Below are 14,869 nucleotides of genomic sequence, written 5' to 3'. Positions count from 1 at the left end.
TTATTTTCTGTCCCGTTCACATTGTTACTGTTTTCTTCCACAAATTTACTGTTATAGTCTTTTCTTTCACTTCTCAATATACTATAAACATAACTTATTTTATATTTTTTAAAATATTTTCAATTTCTTTTGTTCTGCTCTTTAAAAATATTCAATGTTCAGTGTTTTTATTTTTATGGGCATTTTGTAAATCTATAGTTATCTAAGACTTATTCTCATATTTATGTTTCTGTTTGCACTTTCTCTTAATGGACAGTTTTTTCATATAATTTAACTAGTTAACTAGTTAGTTTGCGTAAACAAAGTATTTCGACAGTGTAGTATTGCTACATGTACTGTGGTGAAAGATCAGAGAACTGGTTTCATCTCTGTTGTAGACAAATGTCAGTTTGATACCACTGTGAGGACATTTTGTCTGGTCCTCCTTTGGTCCTTTGAGAGTCCAGTTTAGTCTGGGTCAGGATGAGGATGAGGGTCAGGATGGTGCTCTGTGGGATTCGGCTGTGATTCGCCTGAAACTCGACTCCACCTGGGACCTGACACTCTCCGTGGTGCTGAAACATTCGTCAGTCTTTTTGTTTTCTCAGCTCAGGTTCGTGTTGGTTTCTTCTCAAGTTTCTTCACATTTTCTTTTCTTAACCTGATTCTCACAGAGTGAAAAGGACCACACTGGGATGCTTTTCATGCTTTCTGCCCAGATGTGACAGATGGTGCTGGTTTAGAAAAGGATGCACTGCGGAAACAGTTTCTCATGTTTTACTAGTATGTCAAATCCAGCATAAGAACCTAAAATAATGGAAGGCTTCTGTTTAATTAATGCACTTTATTTAAAACCATTTTACTGATATTTAAAGTGGTTTTGGTACTTTTACTTTTGTGCACTTCTTCCACCACTGGTTCATAAACTCAGAAATGTGAAACCTTGAGTAAAACAGACTCAGGATTCAGGCCCAAAGAAAAACAAACTGACTTGTGTTTTTTTTTTTGTCGATCCTTGTGTGTTTCAGATTGTGTACTTCACAGCCACATTCCCCTACGTGGTGCTCATCATCCTGCTGGTCAGAGGAGTCACGCTACCTGGAGCCTACGACGGCATCATGTACTACATCAAACCTAACTGGTCCAAACTGGAGGAGGCTCAGGTTGGTGCAGACATTCACGTCTCTCAGGTTCAGGACGTTCCCACATACAAACAGAAGAAACTTCATGGAAACCTAGAATAAGATCCTCTTCATCAAGTTGTTTACTGCTCCGCTCCACAGAAGGAGTTTAGGAGTGGAAATTAGAACATCGCTTTTAATCAGAGTTTAAAACCAGCCGTCCTACAGAAGAGCAAGTCCCACAGAAACAGTCTGTTTGTAGTTTTGTCTGTTTTAGTTATTTTGTTGAGTTGTTTCACATGTTTCTGTGATGATTTTTATGTCTCACTGTGGTTAGTTTGGTCTGAGTTTGTTTGTACTTCATTTTCTTTGGTTCTTTGCAGCTGTTTTAGTGATTTTTAGCTCACTACATTAGTTGGGAGTCTTTTTGTGGCTGTTTAGTTGATTTTCCAACAGTAAGAAGGGAAACACTAACAGTGACTTTAGGCTCTGACCCTTCAGGCTCATGTCCAGTAACTGATAGAAAAACCACATGTTCACCAGCGCTGGTCTCAGTGTGACAGCAGGAATTTAAGAGTTGTCCATAAATGAAATGTTCAAAAGCAAAATCTCTGATACTGAGCTGGACAGTGAACACATCAGACATGTGACATTTCACCTCTGACCTCTCTGCAGGTGTGGATCGATGCCGGCACTCAGATCTTCTTCTCTTACGCCATTGGGCTGGGAGCCCTGACTGCTCTTGGCAGCTACAACCGCTTCAACAACGACTGCTACAAGTACGACACACAACTTGTGTCCAGCCTCAGATAATTTAGCTTTCAGCTGAACTCTCAGGGAAACTGCTTTTTACCTTCAGAAAGACTCAGTGAGCGTGAACGGAATGTAGAAAGGCACAAACTTGGTAAAACAACATTAATGTTAGGGGTCATTTTAATGGAGGACTGTGACTGACTAAATAACCTAGAATTGCACAACATGTGTACATGACAAAGTGGTGAAGAACAGGCTAAAATTAGGCGTTGTGGTGGTCACCAAATGGTAACCAAATGATATTATGGGTGATAAGAACTGTAAATGAGCAGAGATTAGTGACCAAAGCTAAATAAATTTCCGATACTATTCATTTAGTAGCAGCTATTCTTCAAGATGTTTCCCCACCGTGAAATTGTGATCATATTATCTACAGGAAGGTAACAGCGACACACTTTCAACAAGCAACAGGAAACTATGTGATGAAAAAATGGCTGAATCCTCCTGCTTGTCTGTCTTTGCAGAGACGCCTTCGTCTTGGCTCTAATCAACAGTGGAACCAGTTTCTTTGCTGGTTTCGTGGTGTTTTCTATCCTGGGCTTCATGGCTGCTGAGCAGGGAGTCGACATCTCACAGGTAGCAGAGTCAGGTGAGAAAAGCTTTGCTGTGCACACAGATAAATGGATCGAACTGTGTGGAACATTCAAATCTGAGGATGATACGTTCACAAAAAAATCTGTTCATGCAGGTTAAGTAGAAGTAGCAGTAAAACATACTGCAAGTCACAGTATGGAGCCACCAAAGTCCTGGTTATTATCTTTGTAAAACAACATTTAAAACCCAAATTTCTCAGTAAACAGAGATGATAGTTGACTCAAATCTATATATGAGAAAAAGGTGACGGCAGCTTCGAGGAGCTGAATTCTCCTGCAGTGGAAGCATCTCAGTGTTGGAAGGACAAAATGAAGCCACTGAGTTCAGCTGCATGTGTCGTGCAGTTTTTAGCCAACTGTGCAAGTAATACTATCTCTGAAGCACATGACCTGACATCACAAACACACATGGTTATATTTAGTGTCTCCACAGAAGGCAGCATGCTGTAGTCAACTCAGCTCTGCTCCTGTGGTTTCACACACTGGAGCTTTTCAGCTTTTCCCACATCCGGACACAGATTTAGAAGATGTTGGTCACTCTGGGATTTAAGGATCAGTTATAAACAGCGGCATCACAAGTGACTGAGTGTGCACACGAGGTTAAATTTACTTCTTCTGTTTGAGGACATGAATGAATTTTATACTTGCTGTGAAAAGAACAAAATTTTCTCAGAATCCCATCTGACACATTTATGAAGGTGTAGAGTGTGTGTGTGTGTGTGTGTGTGTAAGATTATTTAACCAGCTCCTTTCACCTCATGGTGTGGGACTCATATTAATTAAAACTGTGTAATTTGCAGTGGACACAGTCCTGCTCTAGCTACAGGTGATGCACCTTAACTCTGTCGAACCCAGCAGGCTCCACACATCAAGATAAAAGTGGACGAACGGAAACAATATAAGACTTTAGCCTGAACTTAATGATATGCAGAAACAGAAATGCAGAAACTGGTGATTTCAGTAGAACAGTCATTTTGTAAAACAGAAAAGTGAACTCGGAACCAAAATTGCTGAGGAATAAAATGTGGCAATTGTTAGAAAATGAGTATCGTAGTGATAAATATTTAAGGTGTATTTTCTGCCTGTGTTTGTGTTTCAGGCCCGGGTTTGGCTTTTATTGCATATCCAAAGGCCGTCAGTCTGATGCCGGTGGCTCCTCTCTGGGCAGCTCTGTTCTTCTTCATGCTGCTGCTGCTGGGACTCGACAGCCAGGTAAGACGTGGCTGCACATCTCTGCTGCTGCTCCGACCTGAATGTTCCCCCGTTAGAGAATCGATAAAACTGTTGTACTGGATTGTGCCTCTGTCTGTTTCTCTGCAGTTTGTCGGGGTGGAAGGTTTTGTTACTGGAATTCTGGATCTGTTTCCTGGAAATTACAACCATCGCTATAAAAGGGAGATCTCTGTGGCCGTTTGCTGTTTATTGTGCTTTATTATTGACATGTCCATGGTGACACAGGTCAGTTATAGTGGTTAAAATATAAACTGTGAATGTAAATAAACACACTTTCATCTTCTGTTTATGTAACTGACTTATGTAACAACAAAGTGGAAATGAAAGAACTTGTACACAAGACTTTAGGAGTTTATGAACTCTAATCTTTGTACCACTGAGTACTTGTAGTGTTAAAACGACTCGTAAAGATAAAAACCTCTTCTACCACTTTACAGGGAGGGATGTACGTCTTCCAGTTGTTTGACTACTATTCAGCCAGTGGAATGACTCTGTTGTGGCAGGCGTTCTGGGAATGCATAGTAGTTGCCTGGGTCTATGGTATGCAAATCACACACACACACACACACACACACACACACACACACACACACACACACACACACACACACACACACAGTGTGGTTTGAGGATAGTAAAAACTATAATATTTTGTAAACAATGTTCTTTGTTCCACATTAAACTGAAACTTTCACAGAATCATATTTAATAAACCATTTACAGTTGGCAGACAGCATGTTGTAAAAACTGGTCCCTGGTACATAGTAAAAGTCGTGAGCAGTCGGCCTTAGTGGAGGTTTACACACAGGGAGGTCATGGATCTGACTGGGCAGTTGTCGAGTTGAATTTCAATCATCTTTTCCCCGTTAGGGTTTTAATTCCTCCATGTTTGATGGTTATCACACTCAGGTTCAGTTTCCACTTGAAACCACACCTGGTCTTTTGGAGCCGTATGTGTGAACACCCAGTTAGTTTGCCATTAGAATTGTTTTGACAGGATGCTGTTTCATAAACTACTAGTACAGCATGTTGTTTTAAAGGGGGCCTGGTGGAACAGTGGTAGAACATTGGGTTGGGATGCAGAAGGCAAGCAGTCCAAAAGGCCCCCAGGTATAGCCCCGCCCAGCCACCAAGGGGCCACCGTGGTGCCAGTCCAAAATCCAGATAAACAAAATGGGAGGCTTGCTGCAGGAGGGGCATCTGCTGTAAAAACAACGTTGATCAGTGTGTTTTAAAAGCATCTGTCTTTGCATAGTGTGTGGTATGTTAAAAAGATGTCTCTGGAAAAAAACACCATAGGACAGTGTTTTGTAAGAAGCGCTGCTGTCATGAATGCAGCTTAGTACAGTATTTTGGGAGAACATGTTGTGCTACAGTCTGTCAGAAAACATTTGGAGTAGTATAAAAAGTACATTACGGTGAAGAGTGACACACTTAAGCTTGTGAGAAATCTGTACAGATTTGTGATGAATTAATTTCTTCCTGACTCCTGTCGATTGATCTTCTGTAGGTGCCGACCGCTTCATGGATGATGTAGCTCGTATGATTGGCTACCGGCCTTTCCCCTGGATGAAGTGGTGCTGGTCCTTCATAACTCCATGTGTCTGCTTAGTAAGTGTTAACACAGAATAAACCACAGTTTGATTGACGTAGATCCTTCTATAACGCACCCCCTCCTGCTCTGTCCTCTGTAGGGCATCTTCTTCTTCCACCTGGTGAACTACAAGCCGCTGACCTACAACAACGTGTACGTGTACCCGTGGTGGGGCGAGGTAATTGGCTGGTGTCTGGCTCTGTCCTCCATGCTCTGCATCCCTGTCAGCCTGCTCTACAAACTCTTCAGGGCCAAAGGAACCTTCAAAGAGGTCAGTGTCATCGTTGACTCTCAAAGAGAAACTAAGCATTTGTGTAGATGCCGAGTTAGAATTGTGAGGTGAACCTTGGTTACAGCGAAGGGAAAAGTACTGTGTGTTCCTCATGTCTCCGTGATGATTAAGGAGTAACCAAACCAAGATCTGTGCTGACTCAGGTCTTAATATCTCCTTTTAGTATTTCATGATGAACTGTGCCAAAGTAGAAAAGCAGCCAACATCAGGTAATTAAACATAGTAAAGTGGAACGTTTGTCCCACACGTTGCTATACAACAGACTTAATTGATGTGGTACAAGGTACAAATAAAGTAAATAAAAAAATAAAGTAATAAAATAAAAAGATACTGTGAAAAAAGAACAGAGAAGCAGGTTTAGATTTATGCTGTGGACTATTGCACATCATTACCGACTTGTGAAAAGCCGCCGTCCAGATATGGACAGTAGTATGGGACAAATCAATGCTTCTGTGGGATTGATGATTGATTTCAGTAATGGAGTGGGGAGTAATCAAAGGGTACTGCTGTTACTAACAACCACAACCTAAATAACTAAGCAACTGTGGTGGAGCATCTCTGCAGTTGCTGAGTCAAACCATGGCTTCATGAACCTGAACAAGACAAACATGAACTTTAAACATGCAGCTGACACAAGCAGTAACACTTAAAGACATGAGACACTCTTAGTTCTGCAGCTTTTGGCCGTGGATAACTTGTCCCTGATGATCTGACTCAAACACAAATTGTCTTCTCTGCTCTCGAGCTGCAGTGGACCTGCTGCTGCTCACGTTTCAAGATGATGTTGTTGTGTCACTTTTCTGCTTCTCTGTGTTTGACTAGGCAGCATAATATCCCTCCAGGTGTAGAGTAACTTCAGACAACAGTTACTGCAAACCCAATTCCAAAAAAGTCAGGAAGATGTGTAAAACCTAAATAAAAACAGAATGCTATGATTATATAAGCTCATTTTAAATTTGATGGCAGCAACAAATCTCAAAAAAGGTGGACGAGGGGCAACAAAAGGCTGGAAAGTCAACTGCCACAAATCCCAAAAAACCAAATGGAGGAGCATTTGACAACTAATTAGGTTAACTGGCAATGACATCTCAACACAACTCAACTGAGATGTGTTGCTGCCACCAAATTCAAAATGAGCTAATATTTCCCATCAAATGGTAAAATGTCTCATATTATAGAAAACAAGTACCGTAGTTTTCAGAATTTTAGTATTGACTTGGTAACTACGAGTTTCTTCTCTTGACATTACAGTGTAAAGCATTTCAGTTTTGTTTGTTGGAAATACTGTCACAGTATTGTGACAAGCTCCTTTTGTGCAACATCTGAGCTGTGTAATTGTGTCTCAGGTGTAGTAGTTTGGTCATGTTGGTATAAATACTTGGCCCAGTCGAATCCAGGTGGGTTTGTTTGTACTTATGAGCAGATCTGTGGTCTGGTTGCTCTTTAAATCAGTCACTGAAAAGCAGTTGACCTCCTTTCTTAAGGACATCGTCGCTGATTTTTCCTGCTGTGTTTTGCAGCGCTGGGCCCACCTCACCAATCCAGTGTGGGGGGCTCATCACCTGGAGTACATGGCCCCCGACATAAAGTCCCTGAGCTCGCTGTCCCCGGGGACGGACGACAACAAAGTTATCATCTTCGAAAGTGTCATGTAGGCCGGGCTCCACCAATCGCAGGTCTGCATCTCCATCCATCCATCTACAACTCGAAGCCCAACTCCACCAACACCCTGACCTTCAGATTTACCTCCACCAAGACCTGGTTAAATGGTCTCAGCTCTTCCAGACGTCTCCAGGAAACACTACCTGAATTATGGAAAAGAAAATGGAAGTGATGCAGCTCCTCAAGGAGGGTTTTAATAATTATACCAACAACTAATGTTCCTTTGTTCCCACATTATGAGAAAAGTTTTTAGTAAAACCAGCAGCTCAATAGGTTTAAAGAAAAATTGAAAAAGTCAGCCCCTGGAGGAACTGAAGAAGAATTTTGTAGAGATTTTCCCCCTGATGGAGTCTCACTGTGTTTAACAAAAAGCTGCTGAACATCTGTGAAGTCGGAGGTTCGGTTCCTCCACACTGCCGCCATTACTCCATCATCACACTGACACCATCATCTAACATCTGCACAGTTATTGGTGCTCGCTGCTTCACCCACATTCAGATACAGTTTTGGGCTCAGAGTCTAAACTTGCAGTTGAAATCTAAGCTCTATGGTTGTGGATGCGTAATGGCTGCTTATTAAGACAGAGCTCTAGAAAGACAAACAGACTCACTGTCCCCCAGAACGTCCTCATTTGCTTCATGACAGCACCTTAAATCAACAGAAATCAGTCTGGTCTTAAGTCCTGTTGTCCAACAGGAGATTATTCTTCTGTGGAATTTGTATCATTGTTTTAGTTGTGAAGAAGCTTCTGGTCTGTGGATCAGCTCTGAATCTGGGCTTTGTTCTGTGTCCCCGTCTGACTGAAGTGCCAAACTGAGAAATACTCTGCCCCCAGGCCTGATCCCAGACCAGGGCTCCAGGCTGCCAATATCAACCTTTTCACTGCCTCATCTCATCGTCCTCCCTCCAAACGTGCATTCTGCCCCTCAGCAGGTGAAGGTCCGCTGAGAATCTGAGTTTATGCTCAAGAACTTTATTCTTTGATTAGAACCGGACATTTAAAATTCACTCAATCATTGATCCCTTTCATAAACATTTGCTTCAGTCTCACAGAACCTTAACGGGGTCATTTTTGAAACCAGGTTTGTGGTGTTTAGTCTTGGTTGCAACAAATAGTTGGTTCAGTTGCTTTGAGCAGGTCTGACCACAGCTAGTGTACCTCTGTGTCTGTGTTGTCTTAGTCCGTCCGTCCTCAGCACAGAGTCAACCTGCTGTAGGTGGTTTGTTTAATTATCCGATCGTCACCACTGGCTCCATGTTGCAGAATTTTCAGGGTTCTCCGTGAAAAGCAACTGAACCAAACAGGAAAACACACAAAGGAAAAAGAATGAGGGATTTATTAGCTGCAGTCAGATGAGCTGATGTAGAGGTGGGAGCTGGAGGACGACGCCAAGCGTTGCCTTACATTGTTGTCTTAACTCTGTACGGTCGAGAAGCCAAAGCCAGAGCCCTACAGGACGTCCGGTGACCAGCGCTGGTTTAAAACGCACCAATCAGCCGTCTGTGGGTTTGTCTGCAGCTCTGTCTCCCAGCATCCATTCTCCATCCACCTGTCCCAAAAAAACAAGATTCGAATGTAAGATACTGCTACATACATTTGCACATTGCTGTAAAAATGACGTTGCTAGCACTTTGATCAAGAATTGTGTTAAAAATAGTGTTTTGTTTTACATATTGTAAAATGAATCAGAGATTTATTTTGTGGAGGCTTTTATTTTGCTGATAAATACAGTATGACACATATATATATATATATATATATATAAATAGAATATCTTTGTGTGTTATCTATATATTTGATGCAGTACATAAATGTATGTGTAAATGTGATGATGATTTGTGGCTGATTGTTCACGTTTGGCTGGTGAACACGAGCAAACAACAGTGAAAACTGGACGCTGCAGGCTACCTCACTTCTCGTTTAGCTTCTTATGCAAATGTTGGCTCCAGCAGGACGGGATCATGAGAGGCACTTCCCTCTTTATGCCTCCTGTTTGCTTTAAAGGTTCTCCAGCACCAAGTAAAAGACGCAGAAAAGTTATTTCCTAGAAAAGCAAAAGAGACGTTTAGGAAGTTCGATAGAGGTTATTTGCCACATTTTGGTGGCTCTCAATCCAATATTTAATTTTAAATGCATATTTTGACATATGTTGGTGGAGCAAAGCCTTTAAGCTGTGTTTGACCTGTTAATGTGAAAAAGTGGCGACTGGTGGGGCTTTTACTTTGGCAGGTTTGTTGAGGCTTCGTGTGGCTCTGAACACACTATAAAAAGGGAATCTTTACTTTATTTGATTTTAATTTTAATTTAAAGTGCTCAAAGTGTTTGAAAAGTTTTAGATTAGTTTTGTTTTTTTGAGGCAGTGTTTTTCCCTTAAGCCCCCCCACACACACACACTTCTCAGATTCTTACGTTGGTCTTTTCGTATATTATAGTAAGTATAAGTAATTTTTATATATTTGCCACGACAACAGAAATTATGTTAGAACATGACGATAATAATGTTGAAGCAACACGTGCAGATCAGTACCACGGTGCCACTGATACAATAAACTTGACCTGAGGCAGTATTGAATAGTTTATAGATCTGATCAAACTGACTTTTTAACTGTATTTTATCTTTAAGCTTTAGTGTTTTTTTTTTTGTTTTTTTTTTTTATGTTCGAAGCCTGAATAGGAGGGAGAGAGAAGGAAAATTAAGAAAACTAATGTACATTTCTAAAATTTTATGTCGTTTCATTTCCTTTTGTATTTGTGCTTTTCTGCCAAAACACGGAAAAATGTGACACTGTTAAAAACGGACGGACACAGCAGAACAAATCTCATAACTCATAGGAAATGTACAGATGCCATAAAGTTTTAATGTAAAATAAAAAAAAGGTTTAAGGTGTAAAAGGAAAAAAAAACAAAAACTGTCAGACCTGAACTTAGCGGGTTTCCTTTACAGGAGAAATGTGAAATCCTGTTCTTTATTTCACTGTAGATGATCTGTGAAGACGTTCACAGACAACAAGAAAAGGAAACAGCAGAATCTTAAAAAGGGAAAACAGCAGGGTTTTTTCCCACTTTTTGGTTTTTACCAAATGTCTGTGGAAGCTCCCTTGTGGGAAACCCCATTGTGTTTGGGCTGGAAACAAAGCTAAAAGTTGAGCTACAATAACAGCGTATGGAAGCTAATTTGCAGCCAGTATCAAAGACAAAAACATATGAGAAAGAAATATAATGGCAGAAAATAAACACTGGGAAAAATGTAGATGTTTGTAAATGTACAAACTGTAAAAATAACAAACTAATCTATATTTTCATCAATAACTGTTAAAAGACGTCTGTAATATTAAACGTATCACTGGTAATTATGAAGTTAGATCAAATCTTTTTTTGTTGCTTTTTAATTCATAGCTTTGAGTGACAGCATCTTTCTACCTTTTTGTAGAAAAGAAGAAAAAAAACTTTTACTTTATTTTTTACTTTATCAGCTAAACTCGATAAATTCTGGTTAGCTTTCATTTTGTCTATTAGCTCTGAGTCTGTAGATTTTGGCTAATGCTTCAGGTGAATCATGTAGTTTTCATTGCAGGTGTGTAGATCTGTGTGTAGCTAAGTTACGGTGAGCGCTTAAAGTTTAGCTAGTAGATTATTTTAGCAGCTAAATAAGTTCTGTTTAGGTCCAACACTGATGATATTAGCTTCAGGTTAGCTGTCAAGGGTTTTAGGTCATTTTGGGGACTGGTTTACTTTATCAGCTAAAACTGTCCAAAGTGTGTTTAGCCGCTAGTTTAGTTCTGTAGCCGTGTTCGAAATCACCTCCTACTCACTGCGTGTTTGCTATTTTGTGCATTTGGAGTATCCCACAATGCAATGCTCTCCAAATTAGAGAGGAGAAAATGACTTTAGTGCAACTCAAGCAGCTGTTAGTGATGATGCAATGTGACAGAGGACAGTCTGTGCTAGCTGACAATTTAGCATTAGCCAACTTTATTTTCAGAACCTTCAAGATCACGGGACAGTTAATTCTCAGTACGATCAGCGTGACTCTGTGTCTGCTGGATGTGGACATAAGCAGCAGTTTGCTAACAACTTAGATTTGTAACATGTCAGATGTTGAGTTTACAATCAGTTTTACCACCAATAAGTGGCCAAAAAAACCTACTTAACCTACTTAATGCCGCTTAGCTAACTGTTCAACCTGAAGCTGGAAATGACTTGAAATAGTTCAACATAATCAGACCAAGTTTAACTCTTCAGGCTTTTTAGTAATAGGAAATGAAAATTACATCATCAACTGCAAATGTGTTTTACACAGTCTACAATCACACTCCACTATGACCTCAAGTATAAACACTTAGAATTATTTCTTATTACAACCTTGTAAGCGTAGAATTCATGGCAGAGCTGCTGCACTGGATTAGATTATAATTAACCCTGAAAGTGACACTTTGTATATGACTGACTAAATCCTTATAACATGATTTTCACATTTTTACTTTTTGTTTTGTAGCAAAGTGATCAATGGCTGATGGAAATGAGCTAAGCATTAAGAAACCTCTTAAATCTGAATATATAATCAAAGGTTTTATTCTGTTTGTCTACTGTAAGTGAGCAACACTGAATCCCAATAAAGCACAGTCTATAAGACAGGGTTTAGTTAGGTGACCTTCTCTGCCCCGTTCCTCTTCTAGAGCTCTACGATCATCAAATCACTTGTTTTTAACTGACCACCAGTGGGTCAGAGAGACCAGACTTTTGCATTAACTGTCCCAAAGCTTTGGAAAAGCCTCCTGCTTTCAACGTTCCTCCTCTGTTGATACTTTTAAGGTAAATCTTAAGTCTTACATCTATTCTGTGGCCCTTGAAGGCTTTTATTAGCATCCTTTGATTGTAAACTGATTTTATTGCTTATTTGTCTTTATATCATATTTTATTAACGATTTTTAACTCTGTTTTGTTTCATTTGGCAACATTGTGCCTTTTCGATTTGTAAAGCACTTTGGTCCAGTTCAGTTGTTTATTTTTAAATGTGTTCTCTCAATAAATTTGATTTAATTAAGATTAACCTAATCCAAATTTTATGACTCATTTCATAAAGATTCTGTAGGTTTCTGTATTATTTCTAGGTCCATATGAGAAAGTCAAAAAACATTTTATCTTCATATATCTGCTCTGCTGAAGCTTTTTGTTTGCTTGATTGTATTTTCTCCATTGTGCTGCCTCTGTTTCTAGTTTCTATAGTTTATAGTCCTGTGTTTCCAGCACAAACTGTGCTAAAGAAGGATTGAATTCATGGCAGCATTGCTCATTTTGTAGTAACTGTGTCTCTGTGAGTCCCTGTAAACTGGTGTCTTCCATCTATACATGTAGATTAGTCAATAATTCGCTTCTTGATCAATTAACAGCTGTGCTAACGATAGTTGGGGCTCAGCCTTAACCAGTCACCAGCTAAAATCCTGAAGATGAAAGTGTTAACTCTGAGCACTGATGATGTCATGTGTTTTCATTGACCTTTGATCCCTGCGAGGGTCTCCATGCTGGAAGACACTGTGCTCATGCAATAATGACTAAACCAGCGGCAATAAAACTAATGTCATAACAAACAGCTGATCTGTCTGCGTGGTCACTGGGTAGTTTGGGATGTTGGGGTGAAACATGGAAACATGTTGATAACTACATGTGTATGAGTCACGGCTTCCCAATGGTTAATAGTTATTCCATTTCTAGAACTTCAGTGCTAGTAAAACAACCACGCAGGACACTGCAGCGACAGAAAAAGTTGTAAGTTCCTTTTTCAAGCTTCTCAAATCCTGTAATTTGTAGTAAATGTTAAGTTTCATTTTTAAGCTTTAGAAAATGTTAAAGATGTAATAAGAGAACACGGCATCTGTAAAATGTCACTGGTAGCTTAGTTTTTGCATTTCTTTGTCTGGAATATTCAAAAACATTCACAAAAGTTGTAAGCTGCTGTTTATGTTGCTCAAAGGCAAAAGATGCATTTCAAAAGTCGGATAGTTTATATTCATCTATGATCCGTGAACTACTCTATATGATTTACATAGCCTACGAAAATTTATATGCAGAATGCACCTGATCACAAGTTGGATTCCAGCAGCAAAGGGTGTCAATGCATTTGTGTATCTAGCTTTTGATTTTAAATACATTTGGTAAAATTTCAAAACAAAAGCAGTGGTGATCTTAGAGTGTGTTGGGGCCGTATGCAAACATTTATGCATCATAAAACTGCTATGCTTAAGATATAGAGGGTACAAAAAAATACACACCACACTGCACAATAACTTACAGTGATACACTTTGGGGATTTTTAGTAAACTTGTCCTCTTTTCATAGTGGCCAATGCAAAGTTTTAGAACTTTTTATAGAACTTAACTTGTTGTTGATATTTGGATCCATAGTTGGGTCCAGAGGTCGTCAGTAAGGCAGCCCAGGAACACCCCCCCCCCCCAAACACATTCTCCAGCTCCTCCTGGGGGGGTCCCAAGGCTTTCCCAGGACAGATGAGACAGGCTTATAGGATGGCTCCTGGGTGCTGTCCAATGGAGGTTTTCCAGGCACATCCAGCTGGTAGGAGACACTGAGGCAGGGCCACAGCAGTCATTTTAGATTAGAAGTAAAAACATTTTAAATCACATCAGACATGTTTGTACCTGAACATATTTTAACATCTCACCTTCAAAACGTTGTTTTGCTCCATTTCTTTTATTAAAAGATCCAAAACTTTTTTTCAGCTCTTTGTACAAAAACCTGCTGCAGTTTTAGCAACTTTAGTGTTGTATCTCACATGTGTTACATCTTTGCTGATGGAAGTTTAGTTTAAGTGTATTTCCATCAATAAACGAGAAACTAGAACAAAACCATGTTTAGTTTTAGATATGTTTGGATCTTTACCAAAAACAACTGTACTGGTGTGAAAAGAAAGTCATAACTTCTCATTAATCATCAGGGCAAAGCATCAGGACAATGTTGGGGTTCATTATCTTGGACAGCAGCAGAGGGGATCAAACCGTTGACCCTGTATTGTGATGATAACCTGCTCTATCAGCTGCACTGAGTAGTGTTTGCAGGCCTCCAGTCAGACTGAGTACAGCACCAACAAACCTCCAGTAGTTGGATGTGCTGATCAAAGCAACTTTGACAAGAGTCTCACAGCAATGTAACATCACAGCTGGAACACAAATGTCTTTAACTAGTGAACTACAAGGACAATGCAACATCTTTTCTTATATAGAGAATTTGTGCAGACTGAAGCTTTGAAACAGGACAGTGGAGTCAAAACACTGTTTTAATGCCACTTTCCTGTCACTTTTCCTCTTGACTAGCGTAGAAATAGTCTAGTCCTCAATATGTCCTCATGGATAGTTTGACAGTTCTCTGCAGCCTGAACTTCTAGGAAGCTGAAGACAGAAATACTGGAGGCTTTAAAAAGGTTTCTGTCCTGAGATGTGCCCCCCTCAGCTGTTTTAGAAGCAAGGTGCTCTGCTATGAAAGCTGATCTGGTGAGATGGTGGAGAGGCCTGGTTGTGCAGTTAAAACTGGTCTCTGATGCCAAACAGACATCTAAACCAACAGCTGCCT

The 14,869-nt window shown here is 40.0% G+C and overlaps 1 protein-coding gene across 2 annotated transcripts in view; it reads left to right on the top strand.

The window, feature by feature from the left end:
* Positions 1 to 12,883, top strand: part of slc6a8 (solute carrier family 6 member 8) — a 30,061-nt gene extending 17,178 nt beyond the window's left edge. For both annotated transcript variants that reach the window (XM_067526689.1, XM_067526690.1), the window contains exons 5-13: positions 1,008 to 1,142; positions 1,776 to 1,879; positions 2,378 to 2,502; positions 3,606 to 3,718; positions 3,827 to 3,964; positions 4,177 to 4,279; positions 5,250 to 5,350; positions 5,434 to 5,604; positions 7,146 to 12,883. In XM_067526689.1, the coding sequence (XP_067382790.1) occupies positions 1,008 to 1,142; positions 1,776 to 1,879; positions 2,378 to 2,502; positions 3,606 to 3,718; positions 3,827 to 3,964; positions 4,177 to 4,279; positions 5,250 to 5,350; positions 5,434 to 5,604; positions 7,146 to 7,280 (1,125 nt within the window). In that variant the 3' untranslated portion in view covers positions 7,281 to 12,883. The remainder of the gene's footprint in view (positions 1 to 1,007; positions 1,143 to 1,775; positions 1,880 to 2,377; positions 2,503 to 3,605; positions 3,719 to 3,826; positions 3,965 to 4,176; positions 4,280 to 5,249; positions 5,351 to 5,433; positions 5,605 to 7,145) is intronic.
* Positions 12,884 to 14,869: the final 1,986 nt, after the last annotated feature.

Source organism: Channa argus, chromosome 13 (assembly GCF_033026475.1).
Source record: "Channa argus isolate prfri chromosome 13, Channa argus male v1.0, whole genome shotgun sequence".
NCBI lineage: Eukaryota > Metazoa > Chordata > Actinopteri > Anabantiformes > Channidae > Channa > Channa argus.
Note: the sequence above shows the minus strand (reverse complement) of the source record. Positions and strands in the feature narration are given on the sequence as shown.